This window comes from Aspergillus affinis (assembly GCF_023601865.1).
Source record: "Aspergillus affinis strain CMG 70 chromosome Unknown NODE_38_length_267853_cov_87_405585, whole genome shotgun sequence".
Taxonomy (NCBI): domain Eukaryota; kingdom Fungi; phylum Ascomycota; class Eurotiomycetes; order Eurotiales; family Aspergillaceae; genus Aspergillus; species Aspergillus affinis.
Window position 1 is genome coordinate 136596 of NW_026515819.1, and position 26232 is coordinate 162827.

At 53.0% G+C, this 26232-nt stretch overlaps 11 protein-coding genes across 11 annotated transcripts; 5 read left to right on the plus strand and 6 right to left on the minus strand.

The window, feature by feature from the left end:
- Positions 1-574: 574 nt before the first annotated feature.
- On the plus strand, positions 575-2128 carry KD926_006838 (glycoside hydrolase family 76 protein; the record flags this gene model as incomplete). Its single annotated transcript, XM_053099851.1, has 4 exons — positions 575-668; positions 736-980; positions 1042-1491; positions 1559-2128. The coding sequence occupies 4 exons, from the start codon at positions 575-577 to the stop codon at positions 2126-2128; spliced, it is 1359 nt and encodes a 452-aa protein (XP_052956423.1).
- Positions 2129-2318: 190 nt separating this feature from the next.
- KD926_006839 (TauD/TfdA dioxygenase family protein) lies at positions 2319-3530 on the minus strand (the record flags this gene model as incomplete). The annotated part of the gene is made up of 3 exons (XM_053099853.1): positions 2319-2851; positions 2922-3254; positions 3305-3530. 3 exons carry the CDS (start codon positions 3528-3530, stop codon positions 2319-2321), a joined length of 1092 nt encoding a protein of 363 aa, XP_052956424.1.
- A 2347-nt stretch (positions 3531-5877) lies between these two features.
- KD926_006840 (uncharacterized protein) lies at positions 5878-6775 on the plus strand (the record flags this gene model as incomplete). Its single annotated transcript, XM_053099854.1, has 3 exons — positions 5878-6098; positions 6160-6388; positions 6485-6775. 3 exons carry the CDS (start codon positions 5878-5880, stop codon positions 6773-6775), a joined length of 741 nt encoding a protein of 246 aa, XP_052956425.1.
- A 1765-nt stretch (positions 6776-8540) lies between these two features.
- On the plus strand, positions 8541-10365 carry KD926_006841 (uncharacterized protein; the record flags this gene model as incomplete). The annotated part of the gene is made up of 3 exons (XM_053099855.1): positions 8541-8909; positions 8969-9752; positions 9806-10365. The coding sequence occupies 3 exons, from the start codon at positions 8541-8543 to the stop codon at positions 10363-10365; spliced, it is 1713 nt and encodes a 570-aa protein (XP_052956426.1).
- An 895-nt stretch (positions 10366-11260) lies between these two features.
- KD926_006842 (MFS allantoate transporter) lies at positions 11261-12793 on the plus strand (the record flags this gene model as incomplete). The annotated part of the gene is made up of 1 exon (XM_053099856.1): positions 11261-12793. One exon carries the CDS (start codon positions 11261-11263, stop codon positions 12791-12793), a length of 1533 nt encoding a protein of 510 aa, XP_052956427.1.
- A 477-nt stretch (positions 12794-13270) lies between these two features.
- bxlB (putative beta-xylosidase) lies at positions 13271-15574 on the plus strand (the record flags this gene model as incomplete). Its single annotated transcript, XM_053099857.1, has 1 exon — positions 13271-15574. One exon carries the CDS (start codon positions 13271-13273, stop codon positions 15572-15574), a length of 2304 nt encoding a protein of 767 aa, XP_052956428.1.
- A 501-nt stretch (positions 15575-16075) lies between these two features.
- KD926_006844 (Zn(II)2Cys6 transcription factor) lies at positions 16076-18461 on the minus strand (the record flags this gene model as incomplete). The annotated part of the gene is made up of 2 exons (XM_053099858.1): positions 16076-18179; positions 18238-18461. 2 exons carry the CDS (start codon positions 18459-18461, stop codon positions 16076-16078), a joined length of 2328 nt encoding a protein of 775 aa, XP_052956429.1.
- Positions 18462-19239: 778 nt separating this feature from the next.
- KD926_006845 (uncharacterized protein) lies at positions 19240-19935 on the minus strand (the record flags this gene model as incomplete). Its single annotated transcript, XM_053099859.1, has 1 exon — positions 19240-19935. One exon carries the CDS (start codon positions 19933-19935, stop codon positions 19240-19242), a length of 696 nt encoding a protein of 231 aa, XP_052956430.1.
- A 498-nt stretch (positions 19936-20433) lies between these two features.
- On the minus strand, positions 20434-21097 carry KD926_006846 (CIA30 family protein; the record flags this gene model as incomplete). The annotated part of the gene is made up of 3 exons (XM_053099860.1): positions 20434-20506; positions 20556-21005; positions 21057-21097. 3 exons carry the CDS (start codon positions 21095-21097, stop codon positions 20434-20436), a joined length of 564 nt encoding a protein of 187 aa, XP_052956431.1.
- Positions 21098-21435: 338 nt separating this feature from the next.
- Positions 21436-22871, minus strand: KD926_006847 (polysaccharide lyase family 1 protein; the record flags this gene model as incomplete). Its single annotated transcript, XM_053099861.1, has 6 exons — positions 21436-21771; positions 21826-22059; positions 22121-22217; positions 22277-22402; positions 22475-22618; positions 22672-22871. The coding sequence occupies 6 exons, from the start codon at positions 22869-22871 to the stop codon at positions 21436-21438; spliced, it is 1137 nt and encodes a 378-aa protein (XP_052956432.1).
- An 863-nt stretch (positions 22872-23734) lies between these two features.
- Positions 23735-25764, minus strand: KD926_006848 (putative MFS sugar transporter; the record flags this gene model as incomplete). Its single annotated transcript, XM_053099862.1, has 7 exons — positions 23735-23862; positions 23922-24152; positions 24205-24512; positions 24569-24838; positions 24904-25165; positions 25277-25495; positions 25554-25764. The coding sequence occupies 7 exons, from the start codon at positions 25762-25764 to the stop codon at positions 23735-23737; spliced, it is 1629 nt and encodes a 542-aa protein (XP_052956433.1).
- Positions 25765-26232: the final 468 nt, after the last annotated feature.

Consider the following 26232-nt stretch of genomic DNA (forward strand, 5'->3'; position numbering starts at 1 on the left):
TTTTCCCTCAGGCGCACCAAAAAAGTCTTATTTCCAGTGGACTCTCCTGGGCAAAGCTTAGTTTCAAAAGCCAAGATGGCCACGGCCCCACGATGGGATCCACTGCATACGTAAAGACGGAGGGTTCCTGAGAAATTACGCCCGCTGGAGGGCGAACATTGGTCAGACACCATTGCCAGTCTCCACCATGTGTGGTGGTGCGCTTTGGTCCGACACGCAACCACTTGCGAGGTTTCTTTTTTCTCTTTCGCTCTGGCGTTTCTCCTGCCGCGGTCTGCTAATACGAGTCCACGAGGCCCCGTTATTGGACTCGTCAGTCGTCTCTAATAATAAAAAACACCGTAAAGTCCGGAACACCCACAGCTCGTCCACCGTGTACTCCGTACGCTAGTGTGGGCGCTTGTCTCTCAGTCTGTCGTGGTTTCTGGGTCCCTTTGCTGCATTTCCAGCTGCCTTTTGTCTCTTTCTCTCTCGGTCTCTTAATCCATCTCTCTCCACCCTCCTCTTTCTCCTCCATTCTTTCTCCCCTTCGCCAAATCTTGATCGCGCCACCCATTCCACCCAACCTGCCAGGATGGCTCGATTCTGGTTCCATTGGGGACTCCTCCTGGTAGCCTTTAATATCGCGCAGGTGGTACGAACGCTCGAAATCCAACTGAATGATGACGGTACGTCGCTCAGGGGTTCTCTCCCTCGCCACGCGATCCCGATAGCTAACGCGCCTCCCGCCTATAGACTCCCTAAAAGATGCCGCCAGCAAGACGGCCAAAGGATCGATGACATGGTACGGCGGCGACAAGCCTGGCGGAAACCCCGGAGCGTTCCCGACGAAGTGGTGGGAGGGTAGTGCCCTGTTTCTGAGCTTGCTGCTCTACCAACACTACACCGGTGATACGACCTACAACGATGCGGTGGCCCAGGGAATGGAGCACCAGGCCGGAGATGGAGACTACATGCCGTCCAACTACAGTTCTTATCTGGTAGGCGAAGGCAGATGTTGCTATTCTGCAAGAGAGAGCTTTTGTGACTGACCGGCTTCAGGGTAACGATGATCAAATGTTCTGGGGCGTTGCCGCCATGACCGCCGCCGAGATCAAGTTTGCCGACGTCGACGACGGATATTCCTGGCTGTCCCTGGCGCAGGGAGTCTTCAACACGCAGATCGAACGATGGGACGCGACCAACTGTGGCGGTGGACTTCGGTGGCAGATCTTCCCCTACCAGGCCGGATACGCGATGAAGAACTCCATCTCCAACGGAGGTCTGTTCCAGCTGGCGGCCCGCCTGGCGCGGTACACGGACAATTCAACTTACTCGGACTGGGCGGAGAAGGTCTGGGACTGGAGTGTTAGCTCGCCGCTGGTGAACAACAAGACGTGGAACGTGGCCGACTCGACGGATATCGACAACGGGTGCAAGACTCAGGGCAACAACCAATGGTCCTACAACTACGGCGCCTACATGATGGGCGCCGCCTACATGTACAATCACGTACGTTTGAGCCTTGATCCAAACTCCCCTCCACTCCTTCAAACAAGAATACTGACCCCCAGGCAAGACCGAAGATTCCAAGTGGAAAGACGTCGTCGACGGCCTTCTCGGTGTGACGCTGAAGACCTTCTTCCCCCAGAAGTACAACGGCGTCATGTCGGAAACGCTATGCGAACCTAACGAGGTCTGCAACGACAACGAAATCCTATTCAAGGGCCTGGTCGTGCACTGGCTGGCCTTCATCAGTGTCATCGTCCCCTCGACCTACGACACGATCTTCCCCAAGCTGCAGGCCTCCGCCCAAGCGGCGGCTCAGTCATGCAGCGGCAAGGGCAACAACACCTGCGGTGTGAGATGGTACGAGAACAAGTGGGACGGATGGGTCGGCATGGAGGAACAGATCATCGCCACCTCGGCCATCGTCTCGGCGCTGGTGAAGAACGACAAGTCCGGACCCGTCACCTCCAAGACCGGTGGAAACAGCACCAGCAACCCCAACGCCGGTGATGGCGACGGTGATAAGGATAAGACCCAGATGAAGCCGATCACTACCGGTGACCGCGCGGGGGCCGGTATTTTGACGGTTCTTTTCGCCGGTGTCTGGCTGGGCATGGTCGGATGGCTATTGTTGAATTGATTTGTTACTATTACATTACCTTCTGGATATATGGGTTTATATGGTTTCTTTCTATGTTAACTAGATGGGCGTTTTTCTGTATATATGAGCTTCTGTTTATACCTTTAATAGACTATATACCTTGTCTACTTGTGGAATTGTCTCCCATGGCTCACTGAGGTACATATCCTAAATCCCAGTAAATAAACGATCACTTCGCTTCCCTCTCCAATCCCTCTCGCCGCCCCGTACTCAACGGATCAAAGTACGGCCTCTCTCCCAGTCCAACGACGCGATGTCCCGTCCTCGGCCCCTGATCGACATAATCAAACGTCGCCGCATGATACACGCTGCGATTATCCCAGATGGCCAAATCGTTCGGATTCCGCCACTTCAACCGCGCCTGCAGGTCATGATTCTCCACGATCAGCGTCACAAACCAGTCCAGCAGATGCCGCGACTCTTCTTCCGCCAGGTCGTTGATCTTTTCGACGTGCGTGCCCACCGCAAACACTGACTTCCATCCCGTTACCGGGTTCGTCCGGATCACTGGGTGGATAGCCTTGAGCACGTCGCCGACGTTCTCGGGCGCGCCGCGCGGGCCCGTGAAGATCTCGAAGTCGTTTTCTTTGGCGATGCGGTTAAATCCGGGCTGCGCGTAGGTCGCTGTCAGGGATTCGAGGAACTTTTGGTACGGGGGCGAGAGCCGGTCATAGATTTCGTAGCCCGAGGCCCAAAGGGTATCTGTTCGATGAGAGGGCTGGTTAGTTGATGTCGCAAGGGTTGCGAGAGAAATGAGGAGTGAGTGCCATACCACCGCCCGTTTCGGGGAGCTGCGTCAATCGCAGAATCGTATAGTCGCTAGGAATTGGCTCGAAGGTGATATCGCTGTGCCATTCGCGTCTGGCGCTCTGTCGCTTGGTCTCGTTGCGATCGCGGTAGAGTTTCTGGCGCTCGGCGGAGCTGATCACGCTGATTTCATCGTCTTTGACACCGTGTTCGCGCCCGGAGTTGATGATGGGATGGACGTGCAGGCCCGAGGTGCTGGGCTTTCCGGAGAGTTCGCCGAGTCGCTGCACGAGTTCTTTTTGGAGGTCGTTGTCGAGGTCGTCTTGCTTGCGGAAGAAGACGACGCCACGGCGGGAGACTATACTGTCGGTCAGCAGGGGTGTGATATCAGGGCTCGATAGAACATACCGGTGATGGCGAGGTCACGCAGGAGATCGTCGGAGTTTGGGGCTCGTAGGATTTCTTTGAGGTTGGCAGTTGGGAACTCCCGTCCGATGATGGGCGTCACGTCGAATGACTCGAAGGCGTCCAAGGTGTCCTTAGACTTGAGGGGTTCCCGTTGCAGAGACTTGAGACTGGGCTTTTCTTCCACGATGGGAACGACGGGCGCGGTGTCTGTGAAAGAGGGAGCCATGGTTGCGGTGGACCTTTCAGACTGGTTGGGATCAGGCTTTATTGATGTGGCCAGAGAGAAGGAAGGCAGATGAGCTTTTTATATCTCCAGGTTAGGATATAGAAACAATTACCCCGCGTAGAGATAGGACCTCAGGAGCAAATCATAGCGTCGGGATTTAATCCAGACTTCGATAGTCCACGCTTGCCTCTGCTGTTCGCCATTGAGACCCCGGAGCATGTCATATCCCACCATTTGCATTCCCCCTAGACCTGGGGGGGGGGGGGGAGTGATGAGGATGGGATAATATTCCGCACGGGTTACGCCATGCGATTGATAAGACAGCCGTAGATCATCTCGCTCGGGTGTTCTCCTCACTGCCAAGGGGATGACTTCAGATGGCGACGGGAGCACGCCATGGCATGCCGCATCGAATACGGTCTCATTGGTTGAAACCGGAGTATACAAGAGATTCTCCAGGTACGAGGGCCAATCCTGTTGTCTGTATCCATAATCTGGCACATATCGCCGTCTTCTCCATGGGCCGAATACCCGATCATGTGTTATCGCCTCTAAGCATTATGCCTGCATAACGCATACCACAAATAATGTAGCTAGGACCCTTATGAATGGCGAATTCTATGTGCTTGTATTCAGGGTCTCGACTCGAGGGATTTCCGGTAGGGGGAGAGAGCCGGCAAAGTCGTGTCGCGGAGAGGATGAAGGCTTCATTCCGCTTGAACGTAGAACGAGAAATGATAAGATGGTCTGAAAGAATCTCTGAGCCGTAGAACGCAGTCCAGGGGCTGTTGCACGCAGAAACGTTTTAGATCTCTTTCCTGGCATAACCAACAGACCACAGCGAGTTCCGAAGCAACTATTCTTCAAGGGGCTAAAGAAAAGCTTCTTCTTAATGCTGAATGACTCGCCTCAGAGTGTATTGCCATCCTGTAGCTGCTGATTGCCACAAATGCACTTGGATGAGGATTTCAGCTGAGGATAAAGTCGTGCTTGAGAGTAGCAAACCACTGTGGTCACGACCAACAGTTCGTTGGTTGACAAATTGAAGAAGAACATCTAACCATTCCTGCTACTGCCGATCAGCATCAACAATATCTTGAAACCAGGCAGTTAGTTTTGAATGAGAGCTGACTTGGGATTTGGTAACAACAATGAATTATAGCAATTAGCAGAGCGAGTCGACCCTAAGTCAACAACCAGGCTGATTAAAACGAGGTTGTAAATAATGACTGCAGTCCTTTTCTCTCAGATTCTTGCGATGCGTCTCAAACATGCCCCAATCTTCCTCCACTTCTCCGTGTCATCGCGTAAAGAGTAGGGCCGGCGTTTATAAGAATTTGCTTACAGAGGAGGCCTTTTGCTTGGCTGACTCAACCCAAGGTAAAGAAGGTGGTAGATACTGGGAACTGTTGGAAAGAATCTATCTTGGCAAACAATAAAAAGTGTTGTGAAAGACGAAAGGCTGTCCGCAGAATGGTGATTAAACCTGTCATTTCATGCCAGCCGGAAGAGAGCTTTTCTCACAGGAAAGCTCAGCATATCGGTGGTATGCTGATGGCAGTATGCAGCTCCTCTGCCAGGTTGTCATGATTTCAATTTTCCAGATCGTGTCTGGAGGAAGTAAAATTTGAAAATTCATTTGAGCTATCACTTATTTATTGCCTTGCACGCCGAGTGCCACCCGTCCAATTATCCAGTTTTTTCAGGTCTAAAGGAAAGAATGACGAAGGGTCAGAAATTGAAATAGAAGGAGACCTGGCCAACTCCTGGCGGTGACAATGTTTAAGGGGCGGATTCATACTCTATAATCCGCAAACAAGCGAGTCAGCTGAATCTTCTAGTAGAGGTAGTTTCCAGCAAGTGTCTACTAAAGTAACAATCTCCTGAGATCCTTATACGTCTTTGTGGTCCCGACCTACTGTGCGAAACCCTCACTGTAATGAATTCTACAGTATCAAGCCTGATGCTGGGCAACCATGTAGAGACACTCAACTCACATTGCTATGACGGTTTGCGATACAGGATACACATTTTCTATCTAGTAATGTACTAGTATCTACCTCGGAGCTCTAGGCAAGTTCTAGGAATCTTCCGGCTCACCTACGTTGAATGTTAAAGGCGAGTTCCTGAATGCTCAGCCCTCGTGACTTCACCACCCACAGACCTGAAAAGGTTGACAATTGCCTCCTTTCAACTTCTCCTCTCTTCTTCCTTCCTTCTCCTCACCATCTCTCAATCACCATCCACCATCCACCATCCACCTACCCCAATCTACAATCTCGCATCTCTCTCGTTCATACCCATCTGCTTTCAATCTTTTCCATCTATCACCGCGTAGCCTCTCAGAATGAAGCTGTCCTTCCTTTTCCTTGGCCTTCTGGTGGCCTTGGTGACTGCCGTCGCCATTCCAGAGCCTGAGAACGGCATGTCTACCCTTACCACCCACCCCACTTGGCTACCCTCACTAACCAAGCCAAAGCCGATGTTTCTTATCCTGGACAGCCATGCAGAGGAAACTGGGCCTGTCCTAGCTCCGAGCACTGCGAAAAAGGCTACTGCCAGCTCAACGTGAGTGTCCCTTAGCTTCCTATCCTAAAGACCTGGACTGACCCTCACCCCAGCCAGGCAGATGCTTGAAGGACAAGGACTGTTCCAAGTACATGAAATGCTCTGACACTCACTGCTTCCCTCATTCCAACAATGATCGCCGTGACTCCGAGGACTCCACTGGCTCTGATGTTGCCGACGCTGATTCCAACGCTGTCACCTACAACGAGTACCCCGATGAAGCTACTGTTGTTCCTGACGCTCAGTTCCATGCTCCTTGCGTCAATAACTCCAACTGCTCCTCGAATGAGGTATGTTCTCGTGGTCACTGCACGCTCAAGGTAACTTCTCCCCGTTCATCCCAAGTGAAGCCATCCCAGACATACTGATGCCCGTTCCTCGTCTAGACCGGGCGCTGCTGGGAGTCAGGTGATTGCAATCGGCGACAGCATTGCATTAATACCTTCTGTTACCCTCCTAACCTCAAGAGCCGTCGTGACTCTGTCGATGGTATTGGTATCGACCAGAATGATGATGTCACCGAGCTTGATCAGGAGGACACGCTGCTGGATCTAGTGGCTAGGGAGGAAAACATTCGGTACAACAAGTGCCGTCGTGGCTGTAACACTAGCAATGACTGCTGCCGTGGAGATGACTGCTGGGGTAGAGTTTGCCTGGGTCCTCATCGAGGAGGTTGAAATGCTTGACTGCCACCTTTTTCTCGCTTCTACGTTTTATCCCAGCTGGTGCGATCGACCATGAGAAACATTGATGGGAACTCATAATATGGTTCTGTACCTCATAGCTTTAAGGGAACTCACTGATCCATTACACTCTTTCTTGTAGCAGTAGTAGTACTCCGTACTATTGTTTAACGTCCAACGGGACATGGGTACGGTGGATACCTGACGAAGAAATGGGATTACTATCTTTAGTAGGTACAGTACATACGTATGTACAAGATAACTAATTGGATTATTCTGACTTGAGTAAGCTGGTACCCGGATGAGGATAACTTTATCTTTATTTTTCCCGTGCCTTTTCTTTCTTTTTGATTGTCTTATTTCCCTGCGGTCCTTATACATCCTTATCTTGAATAATTAGTAGTATAATATTACCGTACGCGGCCCTGGTTAAGGTATATTCTAAAATACAATCACAGCTCCCTATTCCTGTATGCTAGTTTATAATTTATTTTATGAGAAGCAACTACTACCTGCGTCCGGCTATCTACAGTTGGTGTCTGTTCTGTTGAATGTACCTGGTAAAGGGCGGCATTCAGGCAATCGATTGCCCATGTCCCTGTGACCTCCCATGGGGTACTGGGAACGTGGCAAGGTCAGGATTTGTGTACATGGATAGATCTATAGAGCCTCCATACCACCCCGGAAAAAAATGTCGAGCAGTAAGCTTCGGCAGCCGCCGTTTTAACTGCAGCCCTGTATGGACTGGACCTAGGAAAGGGTGCCCTGTAATGCAAGGCGCAGGGTATGTACGCATGACAGTGGCCTTAGAGGACTAGTTAGTGAGTGCGCGTCGCTCTTGAAGCGGGTGAAAATAGATACAGGGAGAGTGCTTTACTCTGTAGTTTTGTCGATGTGCACGCGACCGTGAATTATGCAGGTCAATCTTATAATTTCCGTGAAAGACGATGCTGACGAGAGACCCTGCGGCTGAGAAGGTTAGAACCAAGGCATTGTCCCCCAAGGTCCCGTCCCTGGAAACAACCCGTCTTTGGGGGCCAAGGTTCTAATGCGTCAGACTGAATGTAAAACGATCACTGAGTCTGTGACACTGCATATGCCAGATTCCGGGCTTGCGGGACCAACCCTGCAGGGGAACTACGTACTAGGGGTGAGCTAGTACTCTAGCTAACTAGTACCTACGGAGTACACCGTACGCCGTAAGCGAAGCCACAGCAGTGCTATTTTAGTCCTTGCGATGAAGCGTAGCCACCCGCCCCACCGCATCGACACTGTCTTCATCGTGTGTCTTAGGCTCTTAGTTTACGGCGTACTCCGTGCCTCCGTCAAACATCTCCAGATGGCCTGAGCGGCGGGTTTCGCCCTGCGGAAGAACCTCTTCGTTGAAACAACCCCACCCACGACCAAACGTGCTCGAGCCGAGCTTCTCGTAAACCCGAGGGGCCAAATGTTTCCCGTCTTCCCCTGTCCGGCTCCACCGTCGCGAAATGAAGACTAACGCAGGCCGCCAGGGAATGGGGCCGGGCTGGATCGGCCCCAACCGTCCGACGCCCGGCGCCATCTGTGCCAAAGGCAAACGGTTTGACGGGGAGTATTAGACTAATTGTTATATAGTTCGCCTGAATCCCTCCAGGGCGCCGTCCGCTCGTGGGATGTTGTTTAATTTCCCCCTTTTGGCGCGTGCGGGTCACGCCTACGGACTTCTTTTCTGCTAAATTGTTCACTAATATAACGCCTCGAACCGGTCCCGATGGTCGCAATGGCTGGAAACCCTTCCTCAGCGGTGCTGACCTACAGTTCCAGCATGTACCGATCGCGACAGGACAGCATCTCCAAGGATATGGCCCAGGTGGCAGCTTTTCCGGTGCACGACGGCAGCGACGAAAAGGTAGGCAAGACAACCCCGAGCGCGAGTGGCATGATCGCTTGTGCGAAACATGGAATAACCCCAGGTGGAGACGGCGATGGAGTCTTGATCCATATTAATCAACGTTCGTTGCAGATTCCCGTCACCCCCTTTGCCCTCCCGACCGGCCATGAAACATCCACCGATTCAGATCCGTCGCTTGCACGGCGGCCTACGCGCCAACCGTCGAAATCATCCTTCCTCGGCAACGTTCTTCGCAGGGTAAGTTAAATGGCCGATCGCCAGCTCGCGTGCTTTTACTAACGGTACTCTCGGAGCAGCGAAAAACAGTCGGCGAGCAGGATGAATCGCCGGCGCCTCAAAAACCTCTGCAAATCGTTCCGGACTTTGAATTAAATCATGAGGACCCCCGGTACCTGAAACCCAGAGCAGTTTCGATGGCGATCAGCCCGGCCGGCAGGACCAAGGCGACACAAAGCATTTCACTCCCCTTCCACCCCGACCGGAGACCGTTCACCTTCAGCCAGGATCATGCGGCCGAGAGCATGCGCGCCTCGTACAAACGGGAGATCCAGACCAAAGATGCCCGGATCAAGCTCCTGGAGGGCCATCTGGTGAATCTGGCCACGGGGATCACAGAGATGGATAGGGATCGCAAACGACTGCAGTCGCAGGCGCGCAGCAGCGGCACTACCACGAAACCGAAATCAGACAGCTCGTCGACGACGGTCAGAAAGACGTGGATGGCCAAGTCGACGCCCCAGGTGCGCGAGGACCTGTCGATGCTGGAACAGCGCATGCGATCGTGGGCCATCAAGAATAGTGTCACCGACATCAGCGACCTAGATCACTTGGACGGCGAGGAGAAGAACATCATCCTCGAGGAATTGGACGGCTTCTGCGCCGAAACCGACTGGAACACGTTGATCCGCGCAACGCCGATCGTGCTGCATCGCATGCCAGCTCTGCTGGCCCAGGCAATGCTGTCAAAAGATGTGTTCGCGACGGCGTTTATGAACCCGTTCTTCGCTTTCACCGAGGATTCTACCGGTGGCTTACCGACGTCGCGCATGCTTAAAGCATTGTATACGACCATGCTGGATCGTAAGAATCATCCGTTCCAGCCAGGGCGATCAATACTGACATGAATTGACTAGTCAATCCCACAGAGGCCCACGTGTGGCGCTCGCAGACGCTGCGAGTCCTGTCAGCTCCTCCATCCGCCCAGAACGAGGAGAGCATGCTTGCTCAACGAGTACGCGAAGTGACGAGCGAACTGGCGGTGGAATTCCTCAACGGGCCGGTACAGGCGCTTCTGCGCACTCCAAGAACTGAGGCCGAGCTGGTCAAACGAAACCAGGAGCTGTATAGCCTGTACCATAGTGCGGGAGCGCTGGCGCTCTCGCTCTGGACGCAGCGGGCGTTCATGAAATTCCACAACCTCCATGGTCTCCAACGCTTCCGAACGGGCAATCCCGCCATGACGGCGCATCCGCTGCAGCATCTCAGCGAGGACGACGAGAGACTGGATGGAAAAAGGGTGTTGCTGGTGGTGCAGCCCGCGGTGGTAGCGTACGGGGACGAGGAGGCGCAGAATTACGATATGTGCAAGGTGTGGGCGAAGGGCGTGGTGCTGGTGGATGAAAATGAGGGAAAGGAGCGGCAGACCTGGTTTCAATCGCCAGATACGATATCAGAGGAGACAGCCCCTTCATAGGGTCCATAGGAACTGAATTCAAACCTTGAATCGAACTACTGCGTGACGAGTGAATGACTAAGACTGCTTGCCTTAGGATGCTGCGACCGGACTCTCTCCTCTCCTCCCCTCTCCCCTCCACCTTCCCTCCACCTTCCCTCCCTACTGGCCGGAGGAGATCTACTTGCAGCTCTTGAGTTTGTGTAAGGCTCTTGATCTTGTCCATTTCTTTGATATCACCTAGCATACTTCACACTTAGCTCAGTTCAAGCCGTGCTTCGACTCTTGCGTCTGGCTGCATATTGAGGATGTTCTCAGGTCAATCATTCAAGACCGGGCGATTTTATCAAACGAGAGCGGAGCTGGCTTTTCTTTTGTTTGCTAACGGCATTTGTTAGGCAGTGCGTTCATTATCCAGTTTGACCGTGAAAAGCTCAGTAGCAATTATACCACCCACAACACAAAACATCGTGAACAGATAACAGAAATACCAACCCAAGAACGTTGGACTTGACTCTAGATTGCTCGAAGCCGAAAATCTACCCACAGTTCCAGCAAAGGTTAACTCGGTTCTCCGGTGACTTTTCCGATTCCCGACGGGAATCGTCCAGTGGTTCCTACCCCTTGCGTCCGGCCTCATCTTCGGTCCGAAATGACGATTCTAACCTCTACTGTCCTCACCGATGATTTGAATCCGATCGCATATTCCTACTATGGTAAAGCTGAATTACAACACGAGGCAAGATCGAGTCAAAGGATGGACTTGCGGGGACCGATGGTGATGGCGTGATTTGACTCCATCATGGCTCACACGATAGCGTCCTATCGCCAGCCAAGAAAACAGATTCTTTTTAAGTCGTATTCTTGCGCCCTTGAGAGAAAGTCATTACATTCATCCTTTCAATTTCACGAAAAAATGGCCTCCGGTTCAATCGACCAATCGTCCACCGGGCAAAACGAAAAACATCCGACCAGCAAAACACACCCAACTGGCCCGCCTACTGGAGATGCAGCGCTCGAATTGCTTGGAAATGGAGCCCCCGGTGGACCTCTGGACCCTGAAGCATCGGCACGTTTGGTCCGAAAGATTGATCTCTACGTGATGCCGCTGATCTGCATTGTGTACTTCTTACAGTACCTCGACAAGATCGCCGTCTCCTATGCTAGTGTGACGGGCGTGCGCGAGTCGGCGAATCTGCATGGGAACCAGTTCAACTGGGTCTCAAGTATGTTCTTCTTTGGCCAGCTAGCCCTACAATTCCCTACGATGCGACTCATTCAAGCCTTCCCGCTGGCACGGTACGTGGCCTTCAACGTCACCGTCTGGGGCGCGATCCTGGCGTGCATGGCTGCGTGCAAGTCATTTGCTTCCCTAATGGTCTGCCGCGCGCTGCTGGGTGCCGCGGAGGCTGCGGTCGTACCGGCCTGGGTAGTCTTCACCTCACAGTGGTATCGCAAGGAGGAACAGGCATTCCGCGTCGGCCTGTGGTTCTCGATGTGTGGCTTCGCGCAGATGTTCGGCGGATACATTGCCTACGGCGTGGCCATCCATATTGGCGGAGATCCCACGGCTGCTCTGCGCGGATGGCAGGTCATCTTTCTCATCCTAGGCCTGTTTACTGCAATTATCGGTATCATTTTCTTCTTTATTCTGCCAGACTCCCCGGTCACGGCTTGGTTCCTCTCACCCGAAGAAAAAGCCATGCATGCCGAGCGTTTGCGCGGTAACAAACAGGGCATCGGTAGCACCGTCTTCAAGAAGGAGCAGATGTACGAGGCGTTCCGAGACCCGCAAACGTGGATGTACTCGTTCTGGGTGTTTGCGGCCAACGTCCCCAATTCCATCGCCACCAGTTTTGGAAACATCCTCGTCACCGGCATGGGATACTCGGCGAACCAGAGCCTGCTGCTGGTGACACCGCTGGGTGCCTACGAGGTCGTGGCGCTCATCGGACTAACATATCTCGCCATGAGAATGGAACAGCGCCTTCTCTGGTGTATCATCGGCCACCTTCCATCCATCGTGGGTGCCATCCTAATGGCGACTACCGAAAAGGCTCCGGCTCTCGTGGGATATTACCTCTCGGGAGGAATCCCCATCGGATGGACGACGATTCTGGGTCTGACTAGCACCAACGTAGCCGGCTCGACGAAGAAGATCACCGTGTCCTGCATTCAGACAGTGGCATACACAGTTGGCAACATCATCTCTCCGCAGACATTTCAAGCGAAGGATGCGCCCCAGTATCTGCCGGCCAAGATTTCCATCATCGTCTTGTACTTCCTCGTCACAGTAGACCTGTGCCTCATTCGATGGATGTTCATCCGCGAGAACCGCAAGCGAGACCAGGAGAAAGCCGCACTAGGCGACGCCTACGTGGTACCAGAGAACCACGAGTTCCTCGACTTGACGGATCGCCAGAATCCGGAATTCCGATATGCAATCTGATTGTACATACAGAACCAGACATAGACCCGTTATACCCATGGAAATAGCCGAACTGCACAGTCCTGCAGGAATATAATGACCCAAGCGTACCTACAAGAGCACCGTACTCGTATGATAATGTCAATGTCCACCTCGATCAGCATGTCTTCCCCGCAGGACGTTGAGACTTCAGCCTAATGGAATCCCTGCAGGTTTCTCCTGGCGCCACGGCGTGATTGGCGGCAGGGGACGATCGTCATTAATGTTTGACCCTGGAAAAACTACTCCGCCATACCTTCAGTTGTTCGAACATGCATCCCCGCAGGAAACTTGCCTCAGGTGGCGAGCTCCGAGATGCATATTGGCTGAATTGATATTGGCTGAATTTATGCAGATCATCGTCACAATAGCTCTGGATAAATTCAGGGAATGCAGCAACCCTTTAAATTGCACACGTATTCCGGAGTAGTGGATTGATCAAGCTATAATATTATCAAGATGGTCCGCTTTGACTTCTTGGGCTGGTTGGCCCTTTCATTCCTCTCGTCTGCTTTCGCAGCCGACGTCTTCCCTGACTGCACCAGCGGCCCTCTCAGCAAGCTGGCTATCTGCGACACCTCGCGCGACCCCGTCGCCCGTGCTCGGTCCCTCGTGGCTGCTATGACGCTAGAGGAGAAGATCAATAACACTCGATTTGACTCTCCCGGTCTTCCTCGTTTGGGACTGCCGGCTTACAACTGGTGGAGCGAGGCCTTGCACGGCGTCGCCAGGTCTCGCGGAGTGCACTTCGCCGATAGCGGAGAGGATTTCAGCTATGCCACATCGTTCCCAGCTCCTATTGGCCTGGGCTCCGCGTTTGACGATGAGCTCGTCAAGCAGGTCGCTACCGTGATCAGCACCGAGGCTAGGGCCTTCGGCAACACGGGTCACGGCGGCCTGGACTACTGGACGCCCAACATCAACCCGTTCAAGGATCCCCGATGGGGTCGCGGGCAGGAAACTCCTGGCGAAGACGCGCTGCACACCGCGCGTTATGTCTACCATCTCATCGATGGCCTCCAGGGCGGCATCGGACCGGCTCATCCCAAGATCGTGGCGACCTGCAAGCACTTCGCCGCCTACGACCTGGAAGACTGGGACGGCATTGAGCGCTACGCCTTCGATGCTATCGTCTCTTCACAGGATCTGGCTGAGTATTATTTCCCGCCATTCAAGACCTGCACGCGCGATGCCAAAGTCGATGCCGTCATGTGCAGCTACAACTCGCTGAATGGGATTCCGACTTGCGCCGACCCATGGCTCCTACAGACCCTGCTGCGCGAGCACTGGCAGTGGGAAGCTCCCGGACACTGGGTGACAGGTGACTGCGGTGCGATCCAGAACATCTACGCGGATCATCACTACGCCGCGGACGGAGCGCACGCCGCTGCCGCCGCAATCAAAGCTGGCACTGACCTTGACTGTGGAGATGTGTTTCCTCGATTCCTAGGTGAGGCCGCGGAGCAAGGGCTGTTCTCCAACCGTACGTTGGACCGCGCCCTGACGCGACTGTATTCGTCGCTTGTCAAGCTGGGTTACTTTGATCCCGCCGACGATCAGCCCTACCGATCCCTGGGGTGGAAGGACGTGTCCACGACGCAGGCGGAACAACTCGCCTACACGGCCACAGTAGAGGGTCTTGTCCTGCTGAAGAACGAAAAAACCCTGCCGCTGAAGAAAAACGGCACCGTCGCGCTCATCGGCCCCTACGCCAACGCTACTACCCAGATGTTGGGCAATTACTATGGTTTCCCCAAGTACCTTCGCACACTCCTCTGGGGTGCCTCCAACGCGGGATTCAAAGTCCGCTATGCTCCCGGGACGGATATCGACTCTGACAGCACCGAGGGCTTCGATGATGCCCTCTCCGCCGCCAACGATGCAGACGTCATCATCTACGCCGGCGGGATCGACAACGACATCGAAGCGGAGTCCAAGGACCGCACGACCATTGTCTGGCCCGGCAACCAACTTGATCTCATCGACCAGCTGGCGGACGTGGGAAAGCCACTCGTGGTCGTCCAGTTCGGCGGCGGCCAGGTCGACGACTCCTCGCTTCTGGAGAACGACGGCGTCGGCGCTCTCCTCTGGGCCGGATATCCCGGCCAGGCCGCCGGCGCTGCCATCTTCGACGTCTTGACCGGCAAGGTCGCGCCCGCTGGCCGTCTACCGGTAACGCAGTATCCGGCAAGCTATGTCGACGAAGTCCCTATGACCGATATGTCGTTGCGTCCTGGGTCAGGAAACCCCGGCCGGACGTATCGATGGTATGATGAGGCCGTGCTCCCGTTCGGATACGGCCTCCATTATACCACCTTTGATGTATCGTGGGGCAAGTCATCTGGGTCATACGATACCGCGACGTTGGCGAAGTCAGGAACAAACGCCTCGGACACATCAATCCTGGATACGTTCAGTCTCACGGTAAAAAACACCGGCAAGGTCACCTCGGACTATGTCGCGCTTGTCTTCTTGACGGGCGACGTCGGACCCAAGCCATATCCCATCAAAACGTTGGTAGGATATAAACGTGCAAAACAGATCAAGCCCGGACAGAGCCAGACGGTCAAGGTCGAGGTGACTGTCGGCGCGGTGGCGCGTTATGCTACGAATGGCGACCAAGTCCTGTATGCTGGGGAGTATGAGCTGCATATCGATAATGGGAAGGAAGGTACGCTTTCGTTCGTGGTGAAAGGAGAGGACAAGCTGTTGGATGCATTCCCTCAGCCCGATGGCAATCGGACTTCAATTACACTACATTAATGGTGTGCTGAATCGGGCTGTAAAACGGATCCTGAAAAATGGATTGATTGGCAATATCAAATACAATCGCAATTGAGTCCGGCCCATTGTAGAAATCACTGCCTAGAAAAGTGTGCTAATATATATGCGGACGGTCTAAATTTCTATCCAATGAAAGAAAGCATAACTGACCGCGGCAAATGCAAAGGCCAGTATAAACCCAATATCTCCCCCAAGGGGAGGAACGCCCGCGTGTCGAGCGACAGCACGAACCCACAACCTAGAGCCTTTAGGCAACTGAGACATTGAAGCTTGATCCAGTGCACAACCCATTGCACCGAATTTGGACGAAATTCTGTTTCATGTGTCGATAATCAAATGGTTTTTGTAAACCAGGAAGGACCGTTAAAGACACACCTTCCACACACAATTCTATATACGGATATCGAGATATGAACAATATACAAAACACATACCATCATAGCGACGTGAAAAAGCAATATGTAAACGTTGAAACATGGCCTAAGACGTCTTGTTGGCCGCGGCGGAATCCGACACGAAACCGCTCATAAAATCGGGCCACTGCCCTAATAGAACGTCATCTGATAGAGACGCAGTAGGGGAGATCACGTCGTGGGGCGGCGTGATGATGCTTTGACCTGGCAGCCCATTGTCTAGGTCAAATGACAGAGGAATATCTACAGGAAGGTTGGTCATCAAGGCCTGCCAGTGCTCTTCGGTCAGCACCGACTCCGTCAACCCCGGGGTGGCCGAAGGTGTCGACCAAGGCGGCGCCATCGAGCCCAAGTCCGCCGGGGACTGAGACGGCGGAGTAGGCTGCAGCCGACGACCGGGGACTAGACTGCTGCGGAATTGTTCAACGAGCCACTCGACGCGGCGCGCGATCTCCCGACCAATCTCGGCGGCGTTCCGGGCAACGGCGTATTGTTGGCCCATTAGATCCAAGGTATGGATGGCCGTCTGCAGGCACCGGCGCCCTGCTGGGGTGGGTGGACAGACGGGGTTGGCAAGCACGAAGGCTAGAATACACACCATCGCATCCCACTGATACTGCACCACGGGGCGCCAGCCGCGAAGAAGGTCCGTCTCGGACAGCACCTGGTGTAGCAGATTGGTCAGCATCATGGCGTGGTTGAGGCAGCTGATGTTGTGGCTATCGCAGAGCGGCGTCGGAAGCGACGCCCTTGGCGGGAAGCGCACGAACGAACGGAGCGTAGCGATCTGGAAATGATGGTAATTAATCTCTAACAGTAGTCGCTGACGCTGCAGCCAGAGGGGGGCTGTGGGATCCAGGCTGAGGGGTGTTCTATCGGTGGAAAAAGGCTCGCGGCCATCCTTGCGCTCGGTTTTGAGGGGTTGGGGAACGCCCTGCAGCCAGTGATAGATAGTGCGCATTTCCCGCCCTACAAAGCCCGCCAGAGACTCGATGATGGCTGGCTCGCCGTAGATGTTTTGCACGGTCGGACTCAGAAGTCGGGCGCATTCGGCCTTGAAGGCGGCCTGCACGCGTCGCGCCACGACGGTGAGCTTGACTTGTTGCACGTGGAAGCTAAGCCAACTGATGGGTTGGTGCGCGGACGAGGGCAGCGCTGTCCCCGAGAGCGACCCGGCTTCCGCAGCCCCTTCGTGATCGCTTGGAAGAGGGCAGGCGACGTCGTCCCAGTCCAGGAGCGGCGGACGGTCCAGGGCCATGGAGAGAGAGGTGTCTAACTGGTACAGCGACCACCATATGCGTAGATGCAGTTCCCTTTCCTCGGGCGGCGTGCCGTCTAGCGGGCGCAAGTGCAGGCGCAGCGCCTGAGCCGTCCGAATGGCCACTCCTAAAGTGGCGTGGGCAGAATTCAAAAGTGATGCATTGGACAGGTAGATGACGCTGTAGATGTGACTTTGCAACGAGGCAATTGACGGAGCCTCCAGCTCGTTCATCAGTAGTCGTTGGCTTCGCTGGTAGAAGCCGTAAGCCATTGAGGATGTGTGGGTGGCCTGCTCACTGTCTATGCTCTCATCGTCTGTCACCAGGAACGTGCTGCCATATTGCATGCAAACCGCCAGCAAACTATCGACCAAGGCGGATGGCTTCCGGCGGTCGTCCAGTCCAGGGATTGTGTCCGACCATAATGACTCGTAGTATGCACCGAAGTCCCCTTCTGATAAGACCGGACAAATACAATGAAAGGATTGCCAGAGCAACACCAGAAAATGTTCCTCCTGAGCCCGCGACAGATCAGCGACCTCTGAATCCCAGAGTGACTGCTGCCCCGCGACCGGCCTGGCATCGTCGACCTGCGAGATGAGCGCCGGGAATGGAAAGTCCAGGGTGGTTCGGTTCAGCGCCTTGCAGAGATAGCGCGTCATTCGAGTGACCAGATACGACGACGAAAGTGGACCGTAGTATATGGCCCGCCCGGTACGCTCATCCGCAGCCGCCACGCCTTCCCACGCGTTGTATAGGTTCTTCCCAGTGTTCGCAAAATCGATTGGCCCCGAGGCCGTAGAAGCAGACGAAGAGGCGAGTTCCTCAGGCGCGGTCGAGCTGGCATGTTCGTTTGCCTTCTTGAGCTGAGCTTGCAGATCTCTGACGCGATTGCGCAGTCGCTGGATTTCCCTGCATCCCACGCCTCGGTCAGCGAGGCGGATCCGCCATGGAGGGGTGACAATCGTACCTACTAGCGGTCTGCGCGGGATAGGCCTCGGACGGATTGCTATTGCTGCACTGACTACCTCGCTGGCGACAATTGTCGCAGGGTTGCCGGTCGTCGCATTTTATGCGATTCAGGCGACACGAGTCGCAGGCCCGAGCAACCTGGTTACGCTTGGGTCGAGCCGCGGTAGAAGTTTTGGTGGGAGATTCGGTGGAGTTGGGATTGGCGGAGAAGGTGGAGAACATGTTCAACAGGCACTCATCACCATCAGCGGTCGATCACGGTCACATCGATGGCTGGAAGTCAGTGCGGTGGGCGAGTGGGGGAGATCGACGGAGAGGAAGAGAGGAAGAGAGACTGAGCGAGGGAGCTCGAGTCTAAGAGGGACCGTCGAAGGATTCAAGTGTCACGTGATTTACTTCCAGCTGTCTGTCGCCGCGGATATGCACTAGAAATAAGCCCTTACTACTGAGGGTTGACCCTTTTTAGTGCAGCGGTATTTTTTCCACACTGTCCCTTTATTCCTCAACTATTAATCCCATCGAGGTCTACTGTCTTAATTTTGGAAAATCTACTTGCGGTGGGATTGAAAAATGAATCATAAAACTGTACCGGGGGGTGGAACCATTCCGAATCGCCATGTTTAACACACTATATATCATGAGGCTAGGGAGATATAAGCGCTTCAACCGCCCGGTTTTCTCACCCAACTCCATAATATGTTTTCAAGAAAACACATAAAACTGCACTAACAAAGATTGAGTTCCTACTAGAGATTCAATCATGGAATTAAATTGCCTTTAGGTACAGATGTTACTAGACTACAGTGATGAATCTAGGTATAGAACCAAGGCTTTGAGAATTTGAATTTCTTGTATTGTGGTAAGAGAATCACTGGTATGCATGGAACCTGCGACTTCCATAGAAAGGACCTTGACCGAGTCTTCCTACCTGGAGACTAATCACACTGAGCCGAACGAGAAGATATACTAGGAGGGAAAGGGGAAAAAGGTCGAAGCAGTGCTAAGTGGGCGAAGGCATGGTGCGATGGTCATTTTCATAAAAATAGTCAGAGTCTTCGTAGATACATAGGGGTGAAACGCGAAGGGGGGCTTGGTTCATGGTGATTTTGGACTTGGTAATCACATTTAAAAGTCTGCCGTAAGCTTTGGAGACGAGTTGCTGGTGTTGTGGGATGCCGCACGACTTATGCTGTCGGACGACCTCGTCGCAGAATCTGGCGAGGTTATGGATCCAGCGATAGAGATCCTCGGTCAATAGCGAACCGTGATCGGCAGCTTCCTTCACCATGCCGTTCAACATCTTTGTAAAGTAATCCATCAGAAAGACGGACACTCGACACGCAGAGTTATGAGCACGGGTCTTGGGATCTCTTACTTGTTCATATAGCTCGTCGAGTCTGCGGCGAACGGTCCGGGTCTTGAACTGAAGCCCTTCCTCGACGACCCAACGGAGTGTTCTTCCAACGAGCCAGTAATATTTTCCGGGATGCACCTGACTCTGCACCACGAGGTATTGGACTGTGAATATGTTCTTGTCGCCGGTGCATTCAAGTACAATGAACTTGGCCCCGAAGGTGATATCGAAATATTCCAAGATACTTTGACTCCTGCCCTTTTGGATGTATAGCTGGTTACACCTGCTGACGGTGTGTAGCTGCGGAACACTGAGAAGCGAGTGCTTGTGCGATCTGGGCATGGTTGATGAATTCGCCTGTGGAACGTGATATTGTGAGAAAACCGATGAAGGTGAGTTTGAAGGGGCACTGGAGGGCATTGGAATCAATGATTTGGGTGACGATGAGTGGACCAGAAGCGTCTTCAAAGGGGTTATATAGAATTTCTCGCGCATGCTTTATAGGGAAGTCCCGAAGGTAGATGACCTGCACGACCAGGTTCAAAATGATACTCTCTATTTGTCCCGGATGGATCCATGTGGGGAGCAGAGATGTGTTCAATGGTGTATGCTTACAGGGTTGAAGCACACACTATCGATTTCAATGGACTCATCACCTGTTAGAAGCTACGGTCGCCCGCAACATATGGATTTGTCTGGAAGAAGAGTAGTCAAACTCTGAAGTTCATAGGGCATGGTAAAGACCAGGCAGTTGATTTACTGGCATACCGTGTGAGTTTGCTGTGATCATTATATCGCCATTGTGTCCGATTCCTTTGTTTCAAGCCTAGACGGCAAAGATCAATGTTCCACCCGAACAGCAGCAATGGAGGCTATTTCCAGGCTAAAGTCACCCTCCTGGGTACCGAAGAAACTGACGAAATCTTAGCAAAGAACAGTCCTTATATCTGAAGACACCTTACCTCCGCATCATGATACTGATTCGCTTGATAGAACTCCGGTCCAAGGGAGGGGCATCCTCTTTGTCTTTCCCGCGGTATGTAGGACGTAAATCCTTCCAATGAATGACAAACGGCCCTTTGTCCGGCGCGCAGAGATCATATTCCCAATTGATAGTGCTTTGTTCTCGGCCATCGGGTCGTTTGGGTAGTATAGTGTCTTTCAGCGTGATGGTGTACTTTTTGCCGTCGGACTGCTTGACGTCCAGTTCCAACCCGTCTTTGCCGGTCAGATCCCAGCTTCTGTCGCCCGTAGTACGCTGCGAAGCAAACCCAGCCCCGCCTAGCGCGTGGGTATCGAGATGGCCATGGAATCGAGCTGTATTGGAGGAAGAGTCGCAGTCGAGGTAGGAGTGGGAGGCGCCTCCGCGGACGCGATCGTCAGACGCGGTCCAGTCCTGCGGGGACCAGGGCCTGGGGATGAGTTAGCTGTCATTGGGTATCATTGGGGGCAAAATGACTTACTGATCACCCCCGAAAAGAAACGTCTTCGTGGAGGAGGTCATTGTGAATGTTTTTGCTTGAGTCTTGACCGAGAATTGGCGGGGGGATTTCGTCGGCTGCCGCTGGACGCTTGACCTTCCGTTTATGGTGACAACGTCACTCTATCCATTCTGAGTTTAGCGTGATGATCTGTCTGCAAACAGAGCAAATAGAACAAACTAAACAAACTAAGCAAACCAAGCAAACCACGCTGTACTCTGTACAAACTACACAGCACTGTTTTCCTTCGATCAAAAGTCTTATATGACTGATCAACAATCCAAAACAACTAACTCAAATTCAAATTCAGCTTAAACTCTCCAGATTCATCACATGAGATCTCAAACTACCGGAAAGTTAACTACAACTTGCCCTGTCCTGCTTTGGACGGCACGCTGCTCTGGGCGGAGGTATACGCTGCCGCCGAGGCGATATTCTTGCCCTGGAAATTGGACAAGAAGCCCGTGTCGGCCTTGCTAAAGCTTCCAGAACTGCCAAATCCGTTTACCTGGCACACATGACCCAGATACGTGGAGCAAACCTGGTTGGTACTGCTGTCCGGGGAGGTGAAGAGCTGGCCGCTGTTCGATTCCAACACGGTCGGGACATTCTGGAAGACGTTACCCTCGGCCAGGACCTTGCCTCCGGATCCAATCTCGAAGGCGTGGCCGGAGAAGTCGTGCCAGTAGTTGTTCACCTGGAATATGGTTAGAGAAAAGCTGAACTCACGGGGATCTAGGATTATGCTTACTGCGTGCAGAAGAGTGTTGGATTCGACCTTGGGACTGCGGCCACTCATGTGGTAAATGTAGTTACCCTTCAAGGTGACCATGTCGTTGGAGCCATCCAGATAAATACCCCAGTAATGATACCCGTTGCAGGTGGCCGAATAGTCCGACTGTCCGTTAAAGTATGAGTTCGAGACTGTCACCCGGTTGGATGCACTGGTGCCGAGAACCAGATGCTGACGACCGATGCGCGCAGTCTGACGACCGGACATGATTAGTGCTCCTGACTTGCAAAAGATGACAGGAGAGAGGCCTTACCGTAACATGATCGATCCAAACCAAGTCGCAATTGTTGAGTGTGATGGCATCACCACCCCAGACGTATTTCGGGTTCAGATCAGTGATAGCAACGTTTCTATGATGAGACAGGACTCGATCAGAAATGTTAGGTAGGACGGTCGCAATAGAGCTTACTGGATGATGACATTGCTTGCGCCGCTGACGATACGCAGACCTTTACCCTTGATGACACCGCTGGATCCCGAGCCGATGAGACTCTTGTTAGACTTGACGGTGATGCCAAGGACACCGGCATTATCACTTCGAAGAATTAGCTTGGTGAGATTTTGGGTCAAACTCAGGGGCAGCCTCGGAGCTTTCCAGCAGACTTACTATGACACCGAAGCTGTTGGTGCATTCGGTTGGTAGTTGGTACACCAATTGTCTTTGTTGATTGCCAGCTGGCAAGCGGAGCCAGTTCCCCATGGAGCACATCCAGTTCCCGAGGTGGTGCCTTCGGTTCCTCTGAAATCAAACCTGTACTGAAGTGAGCATGAATGAATTGTGCAAGCCGGGGCCCTGAGTCCTACGTCTTAGTCAGAACAATGACCCGGGCTGAGCTATCCCCGAGGTAGGAAACGAGCTCAGCGTTGGTGGTGGGATACACGGCTGTGGCGCTGCCTCCGCCAGTGACTCCTTTGGCGAAGCCCTCGGCAGCTCCGGATACACTCTGAGCAATGACGCCAGAGAATGCCGCCAACGCAGCAAAGAAAAGGCTAAGCTTGGTCATGGCAATTGAATGGATGTCTGGTCTTGGAGAATGGAAAGAAACTGACTGTTTTTCTCCAGTTTTTCGGGGGATGATTTCGGCCGTTTTATAGTACTGTACTGTCGTCAATTCCTGTATTCATTTCTTGGTTCTTCAGCCCGAGGAGTAATTTCCACCGGCTGAGGGGAAGCTGTCAGAGGAGATTACAACTTTCGCTGGCATTTGACACATTACAGATATCATTGGTGGACTGGCGGTTTACAGAGACCTGGGGAGCGTTAGCCTGAAGAACTTCAGCCCTGCCATTATCGAGGACTGGAGGATGAAAATCCCCTTAGATCCGTGCGCGAGAGCTAGAGAACTAACCCCGGAGAAACTCTGCGAGGAAGGCAGACCACGAGGATGAGTTGCTTCGGCTGCTTCGGACCGGCATGTGGATGCCGTGATTGATATGCCGGCTTTGAAGATGTGATTACGCCCTAAATATTAGGGCAGATCAAAGCGTCAAATCATAGCGAATCCTTCAGCTTACGGAGCGGCTTATTCAGTCCGTGACTTAAATGAAGGGGCGTTGTGGTGGTATACCCGTTTACAAAAACTTCCACCAACCCTGAATCTTCCCGCCAGTAGCACTAAAAGCTCAAATCCTTCGAAAAAGGATTTGACCTCTTGGGGGATGGGGGGAGGGTTCTCGTATGCTCCATGCCCCATGGGCTTTTTGACAACACCTCATGACCGACCTACAAAACTACTCGAAGAACAATGAAAGTGAACATTGAAAGTGAAAATAAAACGGATGGTGCTCATAAACCGTCTTGGAAAGCCAATCGCAAATGAATTACTCCAAGAAATAACAACAGCGGCCACCGACCCGGAGTGCTGCACTAGGCGGAATGCTTCGGATCCTCTCGAATCTCCACATGAGCGGTGCTTTCCTTTCTCTCATATTCATCATCCTTCTGCTGATAGCCAGCGGCGGCGACTTCGTTGGCCTTCTCCTTACCCTCGAACACTGTTTCTGATTAGTCGATGTCCTCTCTAAACAGTATAGCCCGATGTGGTTTGACTTACTGAATGATAGTTCCTCCAAGGTACGCCCCGAAGTCTCCGGGAAGAAGAAGTATATGAAGACAAGCTCAAAACCCAGCCAGCAACAGTACACAATGAGCCATTTCCAGGCAATGCGAGACAGACCAACGGGATTGACATAGGTGGCGAAGAATCCAGCGCCACGGCCGTAGAACTGGAACCAGGAGAGACCCTGAGAGCGACCAGAGTATGGGAAGATCTCAACAAGGTAGGCTAGACAGACCGGTTAGTTCCTGATAGCCAAGAAAGAACGAAAGTGGCTTACTGTAAGTCAGGGCATTATATCCCAGGTTGTATGCGGGCGAGTATGCGAATATAAAGAAGATGGTCAAGATTGCTGCGGACTTGGCCTGTGTATTCATGAATCTTTCCATAGAGATCGTCCACGCGATGTATACACAGAGCAAGGCCGAAGCACATGTGAGATACATTGTTCGCCGCTTGAACCGCGGGACTGTCAGCGCCAGCGTCGTACCGCAAACAAGCCCCCAGCAGGCGATTCCGATGTTGATCTTGGACTTGATAATACTGTCGGTGATGTCCACCATCTCCAGCAGGTCACTCAGGTAGTACCTAGTGTGGCTGTCAGTGGGAAAAGTCTACGGGGTCTCTAAAAAAAAAGGACTCACGAGATCAGGGTGTTTCCAGACCACTGTGTGAATAGACCGAGGAATGCAGAGATGAGCAGACGACGCCGCATACCGGCCGTCTTGAACATGTCCCACCAGGTCTGTTTAGCATCCTCTAGTTCCATCTTGATCGTGCGCTCGATCTGGGCAATCTCCGTCCTCACGATCACTGAGTCGCGATTCCCTTCGGCGTGATATTTAACAAGAACATCAAAGGCTTCCTCTCGTCGATCTTTGCTGATAAGATATCGAGGACTTTCGGGGAGAAAACTGTTCTCGAGTTAGCACCGCTTTCGGTTTCTTTTTTTCAATTTCCAACCCGCGTGGGAGCATACAGGACTGTGCAGATCTGCACCATAGCCGGTGCAATCTGCAGGAGCGACGGAATCCGCCACGCCCAGTCAGATGGAATGGTGACCGTGCCCAAACCCACGGCGGCAGCGGTGATCTGACCGATAAAATAGGACGAGTTGAACAGTGACGTGAGGATTGGTCTCTCCTTGGGATATCCCAGCTCTCCGATCAGCGAGGACCCGGCGACAATGCAGAAGGGGATCCCGAATCCCAACAGAATTCGTGCTACAATGTACATGCCAACTGCGTTCGTTAACACCCGCAACAATGTAAAGATAGATGGTCATCCGCCAGCTTTTGCGCCGTCGCTGATTGGCGAAGGGGTGTGGCCCTGCGTCCTAACAGGGAACTTACTTCCATTGGAGAAGCCCTGAATCAAGGCCCCGACCAGACTGATGCCTGAGCCAAACATGATGGTCCATCGTCGTCCCAAGAATTTGTTGACAAACGGGATAAATGGAAGGGAGATGATAGCACCCAGGGAGTATGCCGCCGCCAGGAACCCCTTGATATTCGGCTCGATCGCGTATACTTCCTGTCCATCCTCGAATTCACCAGTAGGGTGACCGAAGTCTTCCGGGTGTTAGTCCTGTCAGAAAAAACATGTCACTGCGGGAAAAAGACGACATACATTTATTCCACGTGTACACAATCTGCACCGTGTTGATGATTTGAGAATCAAAACCAGATGTGATCTCAATCCCCATACAAGCAGGGAACAAAATGAAGTAAAGGTTTCGCAAGTTGGGCTTTTTATACCACGGAGTCCGGTCGGATGCCAGCAAGTTGGCCAGGACGGGCTCGCCGAAGTCCTCCTCGCGCTGCTTGCCCACGACAACCATGATGAGTAGCAAGACAAGTTAGAAACCAGTCTGATGTCTAGGGTATACCGTGAAGCAAAAAGAAAGTGTTGAAACGAGAAGGACGATGGGAGATCCCGCAAGGTTATAAGATGATAACAGCACCACGCCGTTGACCTCCCTTGGTATTACACACCCGACCTAAGATAGGCCCATACTAGTCGCAGCATGCCAAGGCACGTTGGATTCGTTTAAAAGCACGCGGACAAGAATGCTTTCCGGGTAAGATCCCCGCTGGTGGACCGGTGGAAGGTAAGCCTGGCCTGATGGACGCCCATCTCCATCCCCTCCCCGACACGCCACCAATGAGGCACATCATTGCCATTTTGAGACCGGAGCCAGACCGTCCAAGACATCTGGGGAAGATGCAAGGAGACCCTGGATGAGCCCAAAGAATCCCCCGCATTGGCCCTGCAGTGCCTCGGGTCTCGCGGAGTCTCCCCGGACAGC